The following is a 21,730-nucleotide window of genomic DNA, read 5'->3' on the forward strand; positions in this document are numbered from 1 at the left end:
ATCAAAATCTAACAGCCAGATAACACTTTAAAATACTGTATCAACCAGTTCCTGTTACAAACTGAAAATGTGCAGCATCTCAAGGAGAAAAGACAAAATAATATTTTAGGAGATGTCCTTGATCTAATGAAGGTCTATAGCCAAAACAATAACTCATCTTTCCCCAGTCAGATGCTAACAGGACTTGTATACTTAGATCATAGATCATAGAACAGTACAGCACAGAACAGGCCCTTCAGCCCACGATGTTGTGCCGACCTTCTTTAGTTTTTATTAGATTTTCAGTATCCCCAAATTTGTTTATTAAATTTTATCCTTAGCCACAATGCCAAGTCTCTTTTCCACATCACATACTGGAAGTGCTGAATATTACAAGTGAGAAATTTAAATTCAGTGTTCAAGAGCATTAAAACAGAACCTGAGTTTCATTTGATGAAGTCTAGACGATCTCAGTTAATAGTTCGGTCACATCTCAACCATGCCATTCTAATTTGAAATAGAAAGCATTTCATCTATTTACAAGAAGTAACTTAGTAAACAATCTACCTGTCCGGTTATTTCAGACATCTGCTGTAGCCACTTGCTTAAATCATGCTAGACAGTTATTTTGTACTGAAATTGTTATTGTATTTGGCTAAAGCAGTAGCTTCAACAAGTATCTTGCACCCTCCAGAGGCCAGCTTTCAATTCTGGTCAAAATTAGGAAGGAAATGGATTTTCTTTCACAGACATGCTGCCGCAAATCACAAGTGAATTAGAATCTGGCTTCTTCAGCCTGGTCTACGCTGGGTTTGCATCCTTGATTGAAAACATAATTTCTATTTGAAGCATCCTGTAATCAGAGCATTGTTCATCAGTTTGTTTACCGTTGCAATTTCATTAACATACCAACAGAATCCCAGGGGATTTGATTTTTTAAAGGGTATCAAAAAATTCCTAAAATAGACATGATCGCATAATCTTGAGCTTCTTGAACAAACTTCACGAAAAGCAATCAAGGACAATTGGTTGTGAATTGTTCAGTTACTGTAATTTGGAAGTCCAGAAACTTTTCAGATAGCTAACCATATTTATTGTGTGGCTGAGCCACTAAAAACAAGCACCTTTAATAGAAAAACACTTCAAGGTGATTTGTAACAACATACAAAATGGACACTGTCATATCAAAGGCATATCATATGAGAGATGAACAAAAGTTTAGATTGAGGCTACCTTTAAGGAGAAGGCAGAAGAACCAAGAAAAATGTGTAAGGGAGTTTAGGAAGACAATTCCCAGTTGCCGGATGGTTGAAGGCATATGGAATTCTGAAGAGATCCATTCAAAAGCTCATACTCAGTTTGAATAGTTAATGAGATTACAACAGTCTAGTTCAGTCTCAGGCAGTGATAAGGAAAGGAAATGAATCAATCATAGATTTTACCATTATAAAAGACAAACTATTTGTCAAATAATTTGGCAGCACCACAAAGAATCAAAAAGAGAAGTGTTCAATATGAACAGAATACATGTGGAAGATGACTGCATATATGAGAACAATGCTGCGAAGAAGAAATGTTTAACTAAGAGTAGGCAGCAAAGAGCAAATCTGCAGCAGATTCAAACAATAACCATAAGAGGTGTGGAAAGAGCTTCTTTTCCAGAGATGCTCTCTGATTGGACAGTTAAGAGTAGACCCAAAGGACAAGTAAAGCAAATTGAACAACAAAGAGAAGTGCTAGACAAGGACTGTGACCAATCACATCATGTTACAGCACAGGAGACCAAATAGAGACTAGGACCGAAGAGCACAGCCACTGAGTGAAGAGACAACCCTTTAGAACTGAGATGAGAAGGAATTTCTTCAGCCAGATGGTGATAAATCTACAGAATCCGCTGCTGCAAAAGATTGTGGAGGTCAAGTCATTCAGTGAAATTCTGAAGAGACTGAGATAGATAAGTTCTCGATTAGGAAGGGGATTTTTCGTTAAGGGGAGAAGGCAGATCAACGGAGTTGAGAAACATACCTGTCATGATCAAATAGCGGAGCACACTCAATGGGCCGAATGGCCTAATTCTGCTCCTTTACCTTATGGGCTGTGGAGTTGCTCCAGACCTCTACTCAGCTAGCCCCACTCACCAGCTTTTTCGCCAGTGGTCCTGCAGACTTTTTTTCTTCAATTATTCAAATATCTTTCAAAAATCATGATTGAATTTATCTTCTCCACAAGGGCATTTTCGGTCCTAGCCATTCAGTCCTTGAACAGATTTTCCTCATGATATTGTTACTCTTTTCAACAATTGCCTTAAATTAACGTGCTGTAGTTCCTAATCTGTCTCCATCAACAGAAATAGTTTCTCCCGTTCTACTCGGTCCAGACCCTCATGATTTTTAACATATCTATAAAATCTCTTCTCAACCTTCTCTTCTCTAAGAACAACAATATTTTGTAGTTCAAGCTTCTCAGCCCCACAATCATTATCATTAATCATTTTTTGTCACCTGGCCAAAGCTTTCACACATCCTGTCTAAGACTGGTGCTCAGGATTGCATACAATACTCCAGTTGAGCTGAACAAGTGTGTTACAAAGCTGCACCATAACATCTTCACTTTCATAGTCTGTGCTTCTACTTTTAAAGCGTAGGATGACAACAGCCTTATTAACTGATTTGTCAATGTGCCCTGCCACTATCAATGATTTGTACAGTTAAAATCCTGAGTTTTTCTATTCCCATGCCCTCTTTAGAATTGTATATTTTAGATTTTATTGCCCAACCTCATGCTTCCTACTCAAATCTATTACTTCAGGCTTCTCTGCATAAAATTTCATCTGTCATGCATCCATACATTCCATCAATGTATCCATGTTCTCATGAAATCTACCAACATCCTCCTCAAAGTTCACAATCTTACCAAATTCAGAGTCAGCTGGATATTTTTAAATTACGCTCCTTTATCTCAATCCAACACACTGATCCTAGAGAAAAGCTTTGAGGAGAAGCCTTGGGTCTACAGATCATTGGTGGATAAGTTGTTGGAGGGAGTCTGAGAGACAGAATTTCTATTTATATAGATAGTCAGCATGGCAATGTGTGTGGGAAATCACGTCCTACAAACTCGATTGAGTTTTTTGAGACTGTAACCAAAAAGATTGATGAGGGCAGAGCAACAGACATTGTCTACATGGACTTTAGTAAAGTGTTTGACAAGGTTCCACATGGTAAACTGATTAGTACAGTTAAATCACATGGGATTCAGGGAGAGCTTGTCATTTGGATATAAAAGTGGTTTAACGGTAGGAGTCAGAGGGTTGGGGGTGGAGAGTTGTTTTTCAGATTGGACACCATGATCAGCATTGTTCTGCAGGGATCATGCTGGCTCCACTATTGTTTGTTATTTATGTAAAAGATTTGAAGGAGAATTTAGGAGGCATGGTCAGTAAGTTTGCAGATTATACTAAAATTGTTGAAATAGTCATCAGTGAAGAAGGTTATTTAAGATTACAAAGGGATCTTGGTCGATGGGGTGAGGACTGCCAGATGGAGTTTAATTTGGATAAATGTGAGGTATTGTATTTTGGTAAAACAAACAAGGACAGGACATATACAGTTAATGGTAGGTCCTTGGGTAGTGTTGTCGAACAGAGGCCTAGGCATTCAGGTACATGGCTCTTTGAAAGGTAGGTCACAGGCAGACAAGGTCATTAAGACGTTTAGTACACTTGCCATCGTTATTCAAACCACTGAATACAGGAGCTGGGACATCACATTGAGGTTGTACAGGATGTTGATGAGGCCACTTATGGAGTAGTGTGTACTGTTCTGGTCTGTAGGAAGGATATTATTAAATTGGAGAGGGTGAATGAAAGATTTACCAGGGTATTGCCAGGACTGGAGGGTTTGAGTTATAAGGACAGGCTGGATAGGCTGGGACTTTTTCCACAGGAGCATGGGAGGTTGAGGGGTGACCTGATAGAGGTTTATAAAATCATGAGGGGCAAGGAAAGAGTGAATAGCCAAAGTCTCTTCCCTAGTGTGGAGGTGGAGGGTTCAAAACTGGGGGGACATAGGTTTAAGGTGAGATGGGAAAGTAATTTAGAAAGGGCCTAAGGGACAACCTTTTCACACAAGGGGCGATTCATATGTGGAATGAAGTGCCAGAGAAAGTGCTGGAAGCAGGTACAGTTACAATATTTAAAAGATGTTCGTACAGATACAAGAATAGGAAAGGTTTAGAGGGATATGGGGAAAATCCAGGAAAGTGGGGCTAGTTTACTTTGGGAAACTTGGTCAGAATGGGCAAATTGAACTGAAGAGTCTGTTTCCATGCTGTACGACTTGTAACTGATTCTATAAAAGCGGTAATCAACCCTAAGGAATCCCCACTACATGCCTTATGACAGTCTGTTAAATAACCATTTACCGCTGATCCCCAATTCCTGTAACTTGGAATCCATTCTGCCACTGTGCCTTTTATTCCAGGGATTTCACCTCTGCGGAAAAATAGTTAAGCGGCTTTTTATCAAATTACTTTTGGAAATCTGTATATACCAGCAAAGGCTGCAGAGCGGTTGAGAAACTGGCGAAGGAATACCTTGCTACATTCACTGCACAGAGAACGCAACTCGACAGTTTGTTTCAGCACTACAGCAGAGGCAGAAATCCAAGTACGGATCTACAGGCCACAGTGTTTCAAGGCTTGACATCTGCTGAGCTTTCATATGACTTAACTGGGTTGCTGTGGGGCACTACCATTGGTCCCAGAATTCCTGAATTAGGGTAGAGAATTTCATCCAGAATTACTGATCACAATTACCATCTCATGTGTCTCCAAATCCAGGGGAAGGGATACATAAAAGTTGGAATGCTCACGAGTGAACTCCCACTGAAACTTATTGTTCCTGCCCAGACAGAAATGATAACCAATTGTCAAGTACTGAAACCCAACCAATCTAGAAATTGATGTTTAGCAAGAAGACTAGGTCGTTAGAAGAAGAAATCTTGTTTTTCTAAGAAATCTGCTTTTAAAAAATATGGATTGGATCATCTGGCAAAGTTGATTAAAACACTTCTATAACTTTTTATTGGCAGTAATTGTACTGTTTGTATTTCACAACTCAAGTATTCTTGTGACTGAAAGGAAAGCCAGATGCAAAATTATTTCGCTTTGCTAAAGGAGAAATAAAACCAAAAGAGCCAATTTTATAAGTTTCAAGATGAAGAAATGTAGAGATTGCAATTTAATATTCTAATGGCCCCATATCTCACAAAACAAACAACCAGTTGCTTTTAGGCTGAATTAGAAATCTCCAGACCAGCCTCTTCAGTTTCAGAATTCAATGTCGGCTACTACCCCCTACAGGGGAATTCAGACATTCACTGTGATTTTAAAAACATGCTTACTGTCTGTGCTTTTAGCTTGTGGTTGCCAGCATCCTCCAGGGCCTGCGACAGCTGACGCTGAAAAAAAAGGGGAAAAAACATTAACATCAATAGACCAATTAAAGTGAAAGACACAAAGAACCCAAGTATCAGCTAAGTCTTAGATTTTGTTATTTGTTCCTGGCATGCAACCTTCATTAAGAAGGATGGCATGCATTGCCCATCAAAACTGTCCTTAAGAAAGTAATAGTGTCTATAAAATAAAAGATTTACCATTGTGCTATTAGGGACTGAGTTCTGGATCTTATTCCAGTGACAATGAACAAATGTCAATACAGTTCCAAGTCAGGGTGGTGTACAACTTGGCAAGAAATTTGCAGTTGTCGGTGTTTCCAAATGTCTGCTACCTTTGTTCACGGAGATGGTAGAGGTCACCGGTCTGAAAAATGCTACTTTTCAGCCTCAAACTTTCACAACTGTATTACAAAATAATATGAGATTTTAACATAACACAAAACAATCCAGTCTCAGTGGAGTTTTGCTCTCTTTTAATATTGTTTCATGCCATCATTGAATACTCCAGTTAGCATACATTATCTGGATAGAAGTTGACATAAAATCTCTACAAGCTGGCTAGTTTTAGGCATTTCTTTGGCTGAAAACTATCAGCCAAACTTAGTTGATAGCAATCAGACAATCCAAGTCAGGTAGCCATGGATTCAAATCGCATATCAAGACTTGAGGAGACAAATCAAGACTGACATTCCTGTGAATTTCTGAGGGAGTGCTGCGCTGGTGGAAGTGCTATTTTTCAACTGAGACACTGACATCCCACATGCCTTCTCCAGTAGCGAAACATGATCTTATGGTATTATTTCAAACATAAGGGATTATACCCAGTGTCCTGCCCAAGATTTATCCCTCAATCAGCATCACAAAAGCAGACTCTCTGTACAACAACGCGTACAATGAATACCTGACTTATTTCCTCCAATTAATATCACCTAAATACACAAAATAAAAGCAAGAATGGATGACTGCCAATGACATGAATCTGTCAGTAGCATTTGAAATGAGTGTCACTAACAGTCATAGAGCAGAGAGATCTGCCCCACAAATAAAGGCCCTTCAGCCCATTGAGGCTACACCAATCAAAAACAAGCACCTAACTCATCTCAGTCCATTTTCCAGTACTTGACACACATCTTGGTATGCCTTGAAATCGCAAGTTCACATCTTAACACTTCTTAGGCATTATAAGTGCTTGTCTCTACCACCCTTACAGGCAGTGAGTTCCAGATTCCCATCATCTTCTAGGTAAAAACAGCGATATTCACATCATCTCTAAGCCTTTGTTGCAAAGTTAGATAGAGTACTTGTGGTTTGGGAGGCAGGAAGTTAGAATTTGGTGTTTGTAAAGTGCTAGGGGGGAAGCGTGGCATGATCCCTTTAAAATATGATGTGCTTTTTGCATGCTTAGAGATGTAGAGAAAAAAGTCTGCGAGCAGTAGCTTGAAAGTTTAGAAGTACGGACAGAGTACTCAAATTGGAACATTCGTATCAAAAGTCTGTACAGTTAGCAGGCCAAGCAGCAATTTTTACCAAGACAACAAGTTTTGAATTTAGCCAATCATTTTGAACCAGGCACTGAGATGCCAAAAAGCAATTAAATATAAATATGATGGTTTTGACAACATATGTCATCAAGGGTATAAAAGAAGGGGCAGTTGGACAAAGACAGGAGAGCTAACTGCCACCTGCCAGGGTTAACAGCCCCCAACTCTCAGGAGAGAATTGTTGCCTCTCACAGGCTCCTCTAAGACTTAGAAGATGCAGCATGTAAAGAACAAAGGTAGCCACAATACAACTGGTTAACATTTCCTGACAGAAGAATCAACAGAGAAGGCACAGAGCATTCTAGAACACATGTAACCTGGCTGTAATTTCTAAGGCTAAATTCTATTATTTTAAATTTTATGTAAGTGAGATTTGTACTATTAGAACAGCATACAACTAGAATCATCTTTTATTCAGGAATGGTTAGTAACTAGAAGGGAGTTAATTGATTTGTTAATAGCAGTTAATTTGTTCACTGTTAGAGTTAGGTAAGTGAATCATTACTGGTTGATTGTAAGGTGAGTGCCAGGGGTTTATTTTGTTTAACCACTAGAAGTTGCTGGAAGTCAGCTTACACCACTTTTCATACTCCTCTTACAGACTGTAGGGCAAGGTGCTCCTCTTTGGGCGTTTCGGTTTTAGTTTTCGGGGGAGGGGGTCAACCTCTGCTTTATAACATCTTCTGCCCCTTACCTTAAATTTATGTCCCTGGTAATTGGTTCCTTCATAGAGGAGGAAAGTTCCTGCTTCTCCAAACTTTTGTAATGTCATACATCTCAATCACATTCCCTCCTTAGTCTCCTCTGCTCCAAGGAAAATAATCACAGAATCATAGAATCCCTACAGTATGGAAACAGGCCCTTCGGCCCAACAAGTCTACACCAACCCTCAGAGCATCCCACCCAGACCCATCCCCCTGTAATCCACCTAATCTACACATCCCTGAACACTACAGGCAATTTAGCATGGCCAATCCACCTGGCCTGCATATCTTTGGATTTTGGGAGGAAACCGGAGCACCCAGGACCAGGGAGAATATCCAAACTCCAGCCAGACAGTCGCCCAAGGGTGGAATCGAACCCAGTTCCCTGGCGCTGTGAGGGAGGGGTGCTAATCACTAAGCCACCGTGCCAACCAAATGTATATCACGATGACAATTTTCCACAAGATCTTTTACCTTGGGATTACTAGTTTTTGGTCTCATTGCAGAATACTAGGTCCAAAATAGCATTATCCATAGTTGGTTCTGAAATAACTGTACACAGGCTGGTATCCCATCACCAACTTACACTTTATTTACATATGCAAAGCACTGGCCACAGGTCTGACTTCCTCAGAGCCAGCTCTCAGAGTAAACACAGTACCTCCAATGCACCTGTTTATATCTGTCAACCAGGGCTCCTTGATGTATCCAATTTGTTTTCACATCTAAAACTCTTCAGCACAGGCAAAGTCCTTGCAACTCTCTTCTGCACCCTCCCCAGGGTAATCATATTCCCCTTGTAATGTGAATTCCAGAACTGCAAGTCAAACCATAGCCGTGGCCAACCCAACATTTTATACAGTACCAGCCTGACTTCCCTGCTCTTAAACTCTATGACTCAGCTAATACAGACAAATATCCAAAAATATCTTAAGTACATTATTTACCTATCCTACACTATTTCAGGGACCAGCTCACATGCACACCAAGATCCTTCTGATCCTGAGTCCTTCTGGGGGTCCTGCTCTTCATCGTGTATTCCCGTACCTTGTTTGTCCTACCCAAGTCCATGAACACGCATGTCCAGATTAAATTCTATTTGCCACTGATCAGCCCATCTGACCATTCCATCGAGATCCACCTATAATCTAAGGCTGCCCTCCTCACAATTTACCACCCCACTAATATTCGTATCATTCATGAACTTGCTCCTACAATCAGGTTTAAATCGTTCACATGTATTACAAACAGCAACAGACCAAATACTGATTCCTATGGAAACAAAGAAAAACTAAAGAGGTGCAGGTGCTGGAAATGAGAAACAAAATGAGAAATTGCTTGAAAAACTCAGCATGTCAGGTAGCATCATATAACAACCTTTTCCTAGCTACTATAAGTTCTGGAGAAGGGACACTGGTCTTGAAATGTTAATACTGCTTTCTCGCAACGGATGTTGCCTTATGTGCTGAGTTTTTCCACCAATTTCTGATTTTGTTACTGGTTCCTGGGAAACGCCACCAAACACAGGCTCCTATAACATCCTTACTTTTATGTTAAATTCCTCTTTCAAAAAAGAATACTTAGCATTAGCCTTCTTAATTATGTGCTGTACCCATATACAAACTTTGTGATTCATGCATCAGAACACCGAAATCGCTCTGCACCTCAAAATTGTCCAGTCATTCATATTTAACAATTGATTTTTTTTTTCATTCTTCCCGCCAAAGTGAACAATGTCACACTTTCTCACATTATGTTTCATCTAGCAGATTATTGTCTACTCGCTCATCTCATCTGTCTGCAACTAATATCTACTTCACAACATAGTTTCCTACCAATCTTTGTCTGGAATGTCATTTTTGCAACCATGACTTCACTCCCCTCATTTAAATTATTGATGCAAATTATAAAAAGTTGACAGCCCACCACAGACCTCTGTAGGATTCCACTCATCGCATTCGACAAATCAAAGTCCTATCTGTGCATACACTATTGTCTGCTAACCTTCTATAGCGACGAAGAAGCAAAATACTTACTTCCTTGTTATCTAATTTTAACTATTAATATGAGGTTAACAAGATCAACACTCCTCTAATTTCTCTTTTACTTTTTAAATACTTGTAGAAACTCTTGCAGTTTAGTTTTACATTACTCGCTAGATCCTTACATTCCCAAATTTCTTCTGCCCAATTAACCTTTAAGGCATTTTCTGTCATTCTTTAGCTTTCTGATCAACAATTTGATCTGCCACTAATCTCTGATTTTATTTAAACTTGAATTTGATGTTTTCCCTAACATCTTTATTTAACCTTAGAAGGTAGGTCCTCTCTTTAGATTGTGTTCTTTATAGTCAGAAACAGACTGGCTTACTTATATCCTGAAAATAGAAAACAGACAGGTGACCAAAGGAGATCTTTCGAATTCTAAAAGGCTTTGATCCAGCAGATACAAAATGAATAATTTCTCTTGTGGGAACGAGCATAACTAGAGAACATCCATATAAGATAGTCACTAAAATTGATAAGATCCAAATAGCTTGTTTGTGTATAGTATATCACGTCGTCATGCCTCACTTGATAACCCATTGAGAATGAAGCCCTGGTATTCTGAAGTCATCGCAAAAACTAAAGATTTTAAAAATACATAGCATTCCCCAATTTATATGTCTTTTAGACCTACGTTGATAGAAAATACATATCAGTTTATATGCACAGCAAGCACTACCATTTACTACAAATAAACAGACTGTAGTTCCAGGAAAGAGCTATGAACTGTAAACATATAACTCAACTAGTTAAAACTTTAATCCCTTTATAAATCCAATGCCCACTCCCTATTTAGACACACATACAGACAGAAAAAAGGGTGTTATGGGCAGAGAAAAACACTAGGAAGGCAGCTCAGTGCTCCTTGTTAACACAATTTCCTGAGATGATTCTTGAACTGATCAGAATACTGTTTCTTCACCTTCCCTTGCCAGATGCTTTCACTTGTCTACAGAAGGCACATGGTGGCTGCTCACACGGATAGTGGTCTTGGACTTAACTAAAAATCACAGCTTACAACAACTACAAGAAAAATAAACTGGCTTTCTTCAGTCTTATAGTGTTCTTTCTTTGCAAAGGACAGAGATAGCTCCTGGCTTTGTCGAGATCTAATGGCTTCTTGCTGCCTTGTTCACAGCACCAAGCTGTTCAGCTACTTGGGAGCCAATCGCAGTTATTACCAGGAAGAAGGTCTTTGTCACTGATATGTGGAATAGTGACCGGATGTCAGTGCTGCTGGTTGAATCTCCCTTTCGAGACAGTCCTTGGCTCCAGCTCATCTGCAAACCTCCCTTTACTAATTGAACCAGCAGCTGGGTAAACAGCGTTTACAATGATGTCAAGTTTCTTGCTTTCAATGTGGCAAGCCTTTCCCCTATCCTTCATTTTTAAAACAGTTCTTTTCTCATTTCAGCCCACAACTAAAAATACAGAAGAATAAAAACAAACAAACAGTCTTTAACAATGTGTTAGAAAACAGAGAAACAAAACTTTTAGAACAGTCATCTTTTCAACACAGACCACCCTGGCATCAAGCTTTCAGTTCCTGCTGGGTCTCAACTCTTGACCATTTCCCAGTCATGTGAGCAGGGCTAATATTTAAACCCTCAGTGCTAGAATTTACCAGGTTCTTTCTTTCCTTCGCCCTCAACCAATTCTTGTACCCAATTTCTTAAAAAAAAAGCAAGGGCATCTTAAAATTCAGAGAGCTCCTATTGCTGCGGTTGATTCCTAGGCTGGCATGGTGGGCGTCTCAGCCCTGTATGGCAGTGTCTCAGTCAACACGGAGGCCTTTCAGCAGTACGCAGCAGTCTCTTGACCCAGCATGTTCATCTTTCAGCCCACGTGGCATCCCAGTCTCGAGGTGATTCCAGAACAGTGTCCCAGTCTTCAGAACTTTGAGGTGAAGCCTGGCACAGTCTGGAGTCAAGACCTGGCATGGACTATAAGCTAGGTGGCAGCGTGGACTGTTTTGAAAGGATCACTGTTCTGAAATTGTTATTTCTCCATTTTCTAATATTTTCCTACAACCTGCAATGCCCAACTTTTTATTTCTTTATTTTTCTAAATCTTCTTCCTAAGAATTTGCACTGAAAAGTCAGCACCAAGATAACATTGTGTCTTAGATGACACCGTAAGTGGCCATTTGTAAAGTTTTCAGTGTACTCATTTGACTAAACATGACAATAAAGCCAGTTCAATCATTCAACTCAAAATTCAATTCACACCAATGCTAATATCTTAATTAAACATTATTGAAACTAACAAAACAAATTATATGAAGCAAATTGAGGTGGGAGAAAATCTCTCTGCAGTTGACAGAAATGTAAGAGGTAGACACCAGAGAAATTAATCAAACAAACTAGAAGCTGTTAAAAGTACAGTAATCCCAGTCCCATGAATCAAAATCAAAACATGAAATTAACTGGGAAATGATTTTTCTCACTCACTACAAAAGCAGCTGGTCTGTTCAGTTATTTAAAAGTTTACAGCCAACTGCATAGGGACATGGAAAATAGAAATTACTTTTTTGTTAGAAGTTTTATTGCAGTTCGCAGTTTAGCTTATTCAAAGCATGTGATGATGTATCACAAAGTGTAACTGAACATGATAGAAACTATTTTAATGCACAAACTTAAAGTTCGCCTGTTATTAATTCAATTTTGACAATGATCACATTCTGAACCTAGAACCATTTCAGACATCTATCTCATGACTTGAGAATAACTTCTACTGAGGAGCATGTGTCCCTGCTTGGGTCTTCACATGACTGAACAAGCTGATTCTCTTTGAACACACAGGACAAGGCATCTCATAAACATAAAATATTTCAAACTTAAGGTCTTGCATTCCAACCAAATCTTAAAACATATTACAACTGAAATTCAAGAGTAAAACTGCAATTAAAAAATGTTGTTTGAAGTTTTACAAACAAAAAACGGAAATACAAAGAATGAAAATCTATAGTTATATAATATGGAAAGTTGGGTGGAATTTCTCTACAACCTAAGCACATCTGTATACTTCAGGCATTTCATCATAATTATTAACAGCATGATTTTCAAAAGCAATTAAACACGGCAGCCAACTTGAACAAACCATTTCACAAATAATTAGTCCACTGCAAGATACCAGCATGTTCTGCCAGAAGACAAAAAAGTGCCCCTGAGGCCAGAAATATGCAACATCTATCCACATGACAGCACTCATGAAAAAAATCCCTACAGTTTTCCCAAAGAAAGATAAACAGATTTGTTCAATATAAAGTAATTACTGAAAACATTGACAAAACAATTTTACTTTTATTTGGAGCAAGGCTCGAAGAAAAAAAAGAATGGAAGGTAACAATTTGGGCACAGTAAATATTTTCAAACCGCTTCTACTGTAATAACTCATTTATTCTCAAATTTCAGGCAGGTATTTGTCAACTTCAAGCATTCATACACTTCGAGAATAAGAAGTTTAAAAATAAGTCCCACCTGTCACGTGCTTCCTTCTATAATTCTGATTTGGAGTTCTAATTTGGATACGTTCCTATGAACATGTACACTTAATTCAACCATTTCCACTTCTTTCCTCATCATCTCTCCCTCTCGTGGTCTTTTCAAAGGTGCATTCAGTTGAGCTATTCACAACAATTTGAACCCACCAATGCCAATGTCAATGACATTGTCAATAATGGTAAGGGAAGGTATTTAAAGTGACATTAAATCGTAATTTTTAAATTTCAAATTTATGTTAACAACAGCACATAATTAACCTTTTAATTTGAAATGTCTCTATCCAAATAAACTAACTCATCTTTTTAACACTATATCACAGAAACAGATCCTTCAATCCAACTCATCTATGCCAACCAGATATTCTAAATAAATGTAGTCCTATATGCTTTCATGTGGTCCATATCCCTCTAAAACTTTTCTATTTATATACCCATCCAAATGCCTTTTAAATGTCATAATTGTACCAGTCTAACTCCAAATTTTGTTACACAGATTGCTCTTTCCAAATAATTTGCAAATTCAAATATATTTAGCACAAAAAATGAACTTGACTTGTTAATTGGCTTTATGCACTCAATTCATATCAATTGTAGGATATGATACAATACTCAGTTATTGGCAAATCCTTAGAAATCGCTTTTAGTCACCAAACTTGCACTTCTAAAAGAACTAACTTGTACTGAATTGTGGAAGCAGAGCTTTCAACAAAAGCTGCACTCAAATAATATGCGACTCGTTTCAAAATCCCTTGTACTAAATTCTTCACAAAATCCAGCAACTACAAAGCACAGCAGTCATCCCTGACCCATAACAACTCAAAACAGTAAAATGTGTACTTTCATCATCAGGAGCTGACTAATCATGTGAATGGCACCAAGATCAATTCAAACAAAATCAACACTTTCCCACAGCCGGTCTGCAAGAACACATGACCTGAAAAGGCATCTAAAGTTTCATATTTTTCAAATAATTGAGTTCCAATATTTCTGAATCCTGTTTAATAACTACCTTGCATAATAAACAATGCTCCCACAAAAGTAATTTAGCATTTTACTACTTATTACAGAAGCCTGAAGCATAACATCAGGGGTTCTAATGTAATCTCTAAGTACTGATATTTCCTGTGGAGCACAAGACTGTGCTGCATCCTCCATTACAAATAGGTTTAACTATGACAGCAATTACCAGTCCAATAAGCTCTTTTACTAATGGTCCCCAAGGATGGTGGGTGTGTAAATAAAAACTTCACTCATAGTAAACAGTGCGAAAGTGTATGTCTGTACTGTGATTTGAAAACAACTGGAAACTACTGGCGCAAACAGGGTAGGCACGCACTCCCCACCACATGCTGCTTTAGACTGAATACTGAAGCTGTTCTGAAGGTATAAATTGGTAAATCTGCTTCCATCACATAACTGCTTATGAAAGACAATTATCAAAGCAATGAAAATGCATCTAATATCATGTGTTTATTTTAAAATTAATTTGCAGAATGTGTACATCTCCTGGCAAATTCTGTTACTGCCCACACAACTGAGTAGCTTAATGTCACTTCACAGGGTAGATAGTAGCTGAACACATTTGGCAGACCAAGTAACAGCAACAGTAACCTAAATAAGCAGCCCAAAGCCCATCACTCATGTTTTATGAGCAAAGATTGGCCCCAAGTAATACAATAAGATGCAGGAACAAGTGACAAAAGGTTGGTCAGAGTAATTGTTTAGGAATTTTTAAACAGTTTAAACTACTACACGTGTAGTGTCTCCCACCCGCCCTCCTCCTCTAACTAAAAAAAAGACTCGGTGGTGTGTAGATAAGGTAAGGATTTTTCTATTTCATGTTTCTTTATATATATAATGTGCTTGCCAAAAAATTTTTGGTTCCTTTTTCATTTATCTAAGTTAAGTTTAATAATGTCAGGAGATCTCACACCCGTGTTGTGCTCCTCTTGTTCAATGTGGGAGCTCAGGGACAGGGCTGATGTCCCTGACTCCTTCACGTGCAGGAAGTGTGTCCAGCTGCAGCTCTTGTTAGACCACATGACTGCTCCGGAGCTGCGGATGGACTCACTTTCGAGCATACGCGATGCTGAGGGGGTCGTGGATAGCACGTTTAGCAAGTTGGTCATACCGCAGATTAGAATTGCTGAGGGAGAAAGCGAATGGGTGACCAAAAGGCAGAGGAAGAGCAGGAAGGCAGTGCAGGTGTCCCCTGCGGTCATCTCCCTCCAAAACAGGTATTCCATTTTGGATACTGCTGGGGGAGATGGCTCACCAGGGGAAGGCAGCAGTAGCCAGGTTCATGGCACGGTGGCTGGCTCTGCTGTACAGAAAGGCAGGAAAAAGAGGGGAAGGGCGATAGCCATTGGGGATTCAATTGTAAGGGGAGTAGATAGGCGGTTCTGCAGTCAAAAATGAGACTCCCGAATGGTATGTTGCCTCCCTGGTGCACGGGTCAGGGATGTCTCCGATCGGCTGCAGAACATTCTGAAGGGGGACGGTGAACAGCCAGTTGTCGTGGTGCATATAGGCACCAACGATATAGGCAGAAAACAGGATGAGGTCCTACAAGCAGCATTTAGGGAGTTAGGAGCCAAGTTAAAAAGTAGGACCTCAAAGGTAGTAATCTCAGGATTGCTACCAGTGCCACGTGCTAGTCAGTGCAGAAATTAAAGAATAGCCAGGATGAATGCATGGCTTGACAGATGGTGTAGGAGGGAGGGGTTCAGATTTTTGGGACATTGGAACCGGTCCTGGGAAGGTGGGACTATTACAAATTGGACGGTCTACGCCTGAGCCGGACTGGAACCAATGTCCTTGGGGGTGCTTTTGCTAATGCTGTGGGGGAAGGTTTAAACTAATGTGGCAGGGGGATGGGAACCAAACATTGGACAGAAAAGAGGTGGTAACGAAAGCCTGTAGGGAACTAGATAATGGAGTCAGTGTGACTAAAGGGAATAGTAGTCAGGGAGCAGATGATGAACACAAAGGGACAGGTGGTCTGAGGTGCATTTGTTTTAATGCGAGAAGTGTAGTAGATAAGGCAGATGAGCTTAGGGCTTGGATTGGTACCTGGGAGGTATGATGTTATTGCTATTACTGAGACTCGCTTGAGGGAAGGGCATGATTGGCAACTAGTTGTTTCAGGATATCGATGCTTCAGGCGGGATAGAGAGGGAGGTAAAAGGGGTGGAGGAGTTGCAATACTGGTCAAAGACGATATCACAGCCGTACTGAAGGAGGGCCCCATGGAGGACTCAAGCAGTGAGGCAATATGGGTAGAACTCAGAAATAGGAAGGATGCAGTAACAATGCTGGGGCTGTACTACAGGCCTCCCAACAGCAAGCGTGAGATAGAGGTACAAATATGGAAACAGATAATGGAAAGGTGTAGGAGAAACAAGGTGGTGGTGATGGGAGATTTTAATTTTCCCAACATTGACTGGGATTCACTCAGTGTTAGGGGCCAAGATGGAGCAGAATTTGTAAGGTGTGTCCAGGAGGGTTTTCTAGAGCAGTATGTATGTAGTCCAACTCGGGGAGGGGACATACTGGACCTGGTGTTGGGGAATGAACCCAGCCAGGTGGTTGATATTACAGTAGGGGACTACTTTGGAAATAGCAACCACAATTCCATAAGCTTTACAATACTCATGGACAAGGATGGGAGTGGTCTGAAAGGAAGAGTACTAAACGGGGGGAAGGCCAACTATACCAAGATTCGGCAGGATCTGGGGAATGTAGATTGGGAGAAACTGTTTGAAGGTAAATCCACATTTGATATGTGGGAGGCTTTTAAAGAGAGGTTGATTAGCATGCAGGAGAGACATGTTCCTGTGAAAATGAGGAATAGAAAAGGCAAGATTAGGGAGTCATGGATGACAGGTGAAATTGTGAGACTAGCCAAGAGGAAAAAGGAAGCATACATGAGGTCTAGGTGACTGAAGACAGACAAAGCTTTGCAAGAATATCGGGAATGTAGAGCGAATCTGAAACAAGGCATTAAGAGGGCTAAGAGAGGATGTGAGATATTGCTGGCAAACATGGTTAAGGAAAATCCCAAAGCCTTATATTCATATATAAAGAGCAAGAGGGTAACTAGAGAAAGGATTGGCCCACTTAAGAACAAAGAAGGAAAGTTATGCGCTGAGTCAGAGAAAATGGGTGACATTCTTAATGAGTACTTTGCATCAGTATTCACCAAGGAGAGGGATATGACGGATGTTAAGGTTAGGGACAGATGTTTGCTTACTCTAGGTCAAGTTGACATAAGAAAGGAGGAAGTGTTGGGTATCCTAAAAGACATTAAGGTGGACAAGTCCCTAGGTCCGGATGGGATCTATCCCAGGTTACTGAGGGAAGCGAGACAGGAAATAGCTGGGGCCTTAACAGATATCTTTGCAGCATCCTTAGACACGGGTGAGGTCCCGGAGGACTGGAGACTTGCTAATGTTGTCCCTTTGTTTAAGAAGGGTAGCAAGGATAATCCAGGTAATTATCGACCGGTGAGCCTGACATCAGTGGTAGGGAAGCTACTGGAGAAGATACTGAGGGATAGGGTCTATTCCCATTTGGAAGAAAATGGGCTTATCAGTGATAGGCAACACGGTTTTGTGCAGGGAAGGTCATGTCTTACCAACTTAATAGAACTCTTTGAGGACGTGACAAAGTTGATCGATGAGGGAAAGGCTGTAGATGTCATATACATGGACTTTAGTAAGACATTTGATAAGGTTCCCCATGGCAGGCTGATGGAGAAAGTGAAGTCACATGGGGTCCAGGGTGTGCTACCTAGATGGATAAAAAAACTGGCTGGGCAACAGGAGACAGAGAGTAGTAGTAGAAGGGAGTTTCTCAAATTGGAGACCTGTGACCAGTGGTGTTCCACAGGGATCTGTGCTGGGACCACTGTTGTTTGTGATATGTGTAAATGGTTTGGAGGAAGGTGTAGGTGATCTGATCAGCAAGTTTGCAGATGACACGAAGATTGGTGGAGTAGCAGATAGTGAAGGGACTATCAGAGATTACAGCAGAATATAGATCAGCTGGAGAGTTGGGCAGATAAATGGCAGATGGAGTTCAATCCGGGAAAATGTGAGGTGATGCATTTTGGAAGATCTAATTCAAGGGCAAACTATACAGTAAATAGAAAAGTCCTAGGGAAAATTGATGAACAGAGAGATCTGCGTGTTCAGGTCCATTGTTCCCTGAAGGTGGCAACACAGGTCAATAGGGTGGTCAAGAAGGCATATGGCATGCTTTCCTTCATCGGATGGGGTATTGAGTACAAGAGTTGGCAGGTCATGTTGCAGTTGTATAGGACTTTGGTTCAGCCACATTTGGAGTACTGTGTACAGTTCTGGTCACCACATTACCAAAAGGATGTGGATGCTTTGGAGAGGGTGCAGAGGAGGTTCACCAGGATGTTGCCTGGTATGGAGGGTGCTAGCTATGAAGAGAGGTTGAGTAGATTAGGATTATTTTCATTAGAAAGATGGAGATTGAGGGGGGACCTGATTGAGGTCCACAAAATCATGAGGGGTATAGACAGGGTGGACAGCAAGACGCTTTTTCCCCCCCAGAGTGGGGGACTCAATTACTAGGGGTCATGAGTTGAAAGTGAGAGGGGGAAAGTTTAAGGGAGATATGCGTGGAAAGTTCTTTACGCAGAGGGTGGTGGGTGCCTGGAACGCGTTGCCAGCGGAGGTGGTAGACGCAGACACGTTAGATATATTTGGACAGGTACATGGATGGGCAGGGAGCAAATGGACACAGACCCTTAGAAAACAGATGACAGGTAAGACAGAGGATCTCGATCGGCGCAGGCTTGGAGGGCCGAAGGGTCTGTTCCTGTGCTGTAATTTTCTTTTCTTAGTTGTCAAAATGCAAGGAGAGCGTCCAGAACAAGTTGCTCAATGCGGAGTGGCCTGAAGCATTCGCAATGAAATGAAATCTCTCAATAAAAGGATTTCTTTTTCCAGCTTTGTAATTGCACAGTTCCTACAAGGAATAAGGAAACGTCCAAAGGAAGAGCTGCATAATTGTTATAATGTTGAGTTGGTATAGGATGATATAGGTTTGCACTGAGTGCCCCGTCTTACCTTTGTGTCACATTATAATAAAGCAAGCCTTGGGTTTCACCTCCAAGGTGACCTAGTGCACAAAATATGCAGGATTAAGTTTAAGTCATGGATGAATAAGCACATTCTAATGCAAAATATTCTACTGACAAATCTGCATGTCTGAACCTCATCAGTCACATCTGATGTCTGAATGGAGTCAATAGTTAGCAAATATTGAATTCAGGCCTGGATTTATTCATAGAGTCATACAGCATGAAAACAGGCCCTTCGGTCCAACTAGTTCACACCAACCATAATCCCAGACTAGACTTGTCCCACCTGCCTGTGCTTGGCCCATATCCCTCTAAACATTTTGTATTCATGCACTTAGCTAAATGAAGTTTAGATGTTGTAACCATACCTGGATGCACCACTTCCTCTGGGAGTGCATTCCACACATGAACCATTCTCATCAAAAAAAATTTCTTTAAATCTTTCTCCTCTCACCTTAAAAATATGCCCCCTAGTCTTGAAACCCTCCATCCAAGGGAAAGGACATAGATCATTCACCTTGTCTATACCCCTCATTATTTTATAAACCTCTATTAGGTAACTTCTCAACCCCCTAGGGTCCAGTGAGAAAAGTCCCAGCCTAGCCAGCCTCTCCTTATAACTTAAAGCTTACATTTCCAGCAACATCCTGGTAAATTTCTCCTGAATCCTCTCCAGCTTAATAATACCTTTCCTGTAACAGGGAGACCAGAACTGGACACAGGACTCCATAAGAGGCCTCGCCAATGTCCTATACAACCTCAACATAATGTCCCAACTCCGATACTCGAAGGTCTGAGCAATGAAAGCAAGCGTACTAAATACCTTCTTAATCACCATGATGCAAATTTCAAAGAATTACGAACCTGCATCTCAATGTCTCTCTCTTCTACAACACTCTCAAGGACCTACTTTGAATTGTAGATGTCTTGTCTTTGTTTATTTTACCAAAATGTAATACCTCGCATTTATCCAAATTAAACTCCATCTGCCACTCTTCAGCCATTGACCCAATTGATCAAGATCGTTTTGTAATATTAAATAACCTTCTTCACTATCTACAGTGCCACCGATGTTGGTGCCATCCAGAAACTTACTCACCATACTTTCCATATTCTCATCTAACTCATTTTTCAATGATTCAACAAGAATGCAGATTTTTAGATATAAAACATGCAACATTTTGGGGGATAACCTATTCACTTATAGAACCACTGTTGGGTAGCGTGTAGAACAAACAGACTTAGGGAATCATGTATTATGTTTAAAACACATTTAGTTAAGTACAAGGAGGTCGAGAGACCTGCTGATGCTGGAGTCAGAGATAACACAGTGTGGGGTTGGAGGGGCACAGCAGGCCAGGCAGCATCAGAGGAGCACAAAAGTTGACATTTCAGGTCGAGACCCTTCTTCAGAAATGGGGGAGGGGGGGGAAGGGAGCTCTGAAATATAGAGAGGAAGGAGGGGTGGGACTGGGGAAGGCAGGTGAGATGGTGATAGCTGCGTGCAAGCAGGCATTGGTGGGGATTGATCAGTGAGGTGGGAAGAGCAGGCGGGTTGTGTCAGGTCAAGGAGGTGGGGGTGAGAGGGAGGGTTGGTCATAGGGTGGGGAATTTTGAAACCGGTAAAGTCCACATTGAGACCATTGGGTTGTAGGCTCTCAAGGCACAATATAAGGTGCTGCTCCTCCAGTTTCCAGTTGGCATCATTGAGAGACTGGAGGAGGCCCAGGTGGACATGTCGTCCAGGGAATGGCGGGGGGAGTTCATGGTTCATGACTAGAAGGAGTTATTGCTTGTTGCAAACAGAGCGCAGGTGCTCTACAAAATGGTCTCTGAGCCTCTGCTTCGTCTCGCCAACGTAGAGGCGGCCACATTGGGAGCAGCGGATGCAGTAGACCACATTGGCGGATGTGCAGGTGAATCTCTGTCTGAAAAGGTTTTTTGGTTCCTTGGATGGAGGTGAAGGGGGAGGTGTACGGGCAGGTGTACCACTTCCTGTGGTTGCAGGGAAAGTCACTGGAGGTGATGGGGTTAGTGAGTAATGTGGAGTGAATGAGGGAGTCACGGAGAGCGCTGTTCCGACAGAAGACAGATTGGGGTGGAGAGGGAAATATATCTTTGGTTGTGGGGTCAGCTTGCAGGTGGCTGAAGTGGTGGAAAATGATACGTTGAATCTGGAGGTTGGTTGGGTGATACGCATGGACAAGGGTGATTGTTTAAGACAGAGTCCCCCTTGTCCTCACGTATCACCCCACTAACCTGCTGAACTGTAAATCCAGAAACCCGGGTAACATTCTAGGCAGATAGTAGGAACTGCAGATGCTGGAGAATCTGAGATAACAAGGTGTAGAGCCGGATGAACACAGCAGGCCAAGCAGCATCAGAAGA

At 40.9% G+C, this 21,730-nt stretch overlaps 1 protein-coding gene across 7 annotated transcripts in view; it reads right to left on the reverse strand.

The window, feature by feature from the left end:
• The window catches only part of mad1l1 (mitotic arrest deficient 1 like 1), a 772,508-nt gene that overhangs the window by 508,041 nt on the left and 242,737 nt on the right, over window positions 1–21,730 (reverse strand). For all 7 annotated transcript variants that reach the window (XM_059653949.1, XM_048552091.2, XM_048552089.2 and 4 more), the window contains one exon: window positions 5,382–5,438. In XM_059653949.1, coding sequence (XP_059509932.1) covers window positions 5,382–5,438 — 57 coding nt within the window. The remainder of the gene's footprint in view (window positions 1–5,381; window positions 5,439–21,730) is intronic.

Source organism: Stegostoma tigrinum, chromosome 23 (assembly GCF_030684315.1).
Source record: "Stegostoma tigrinum isolate sSteTig4 chromosome 23, sSteTig4.hap1, whole genome shotgun sequence".
NCBI lineage: Eukaryota > Metazoa > Chordata > Chondrichthyes > Orectolobiformes > Stegostomatidae > Stegostoma > Stegostoma tigrinum.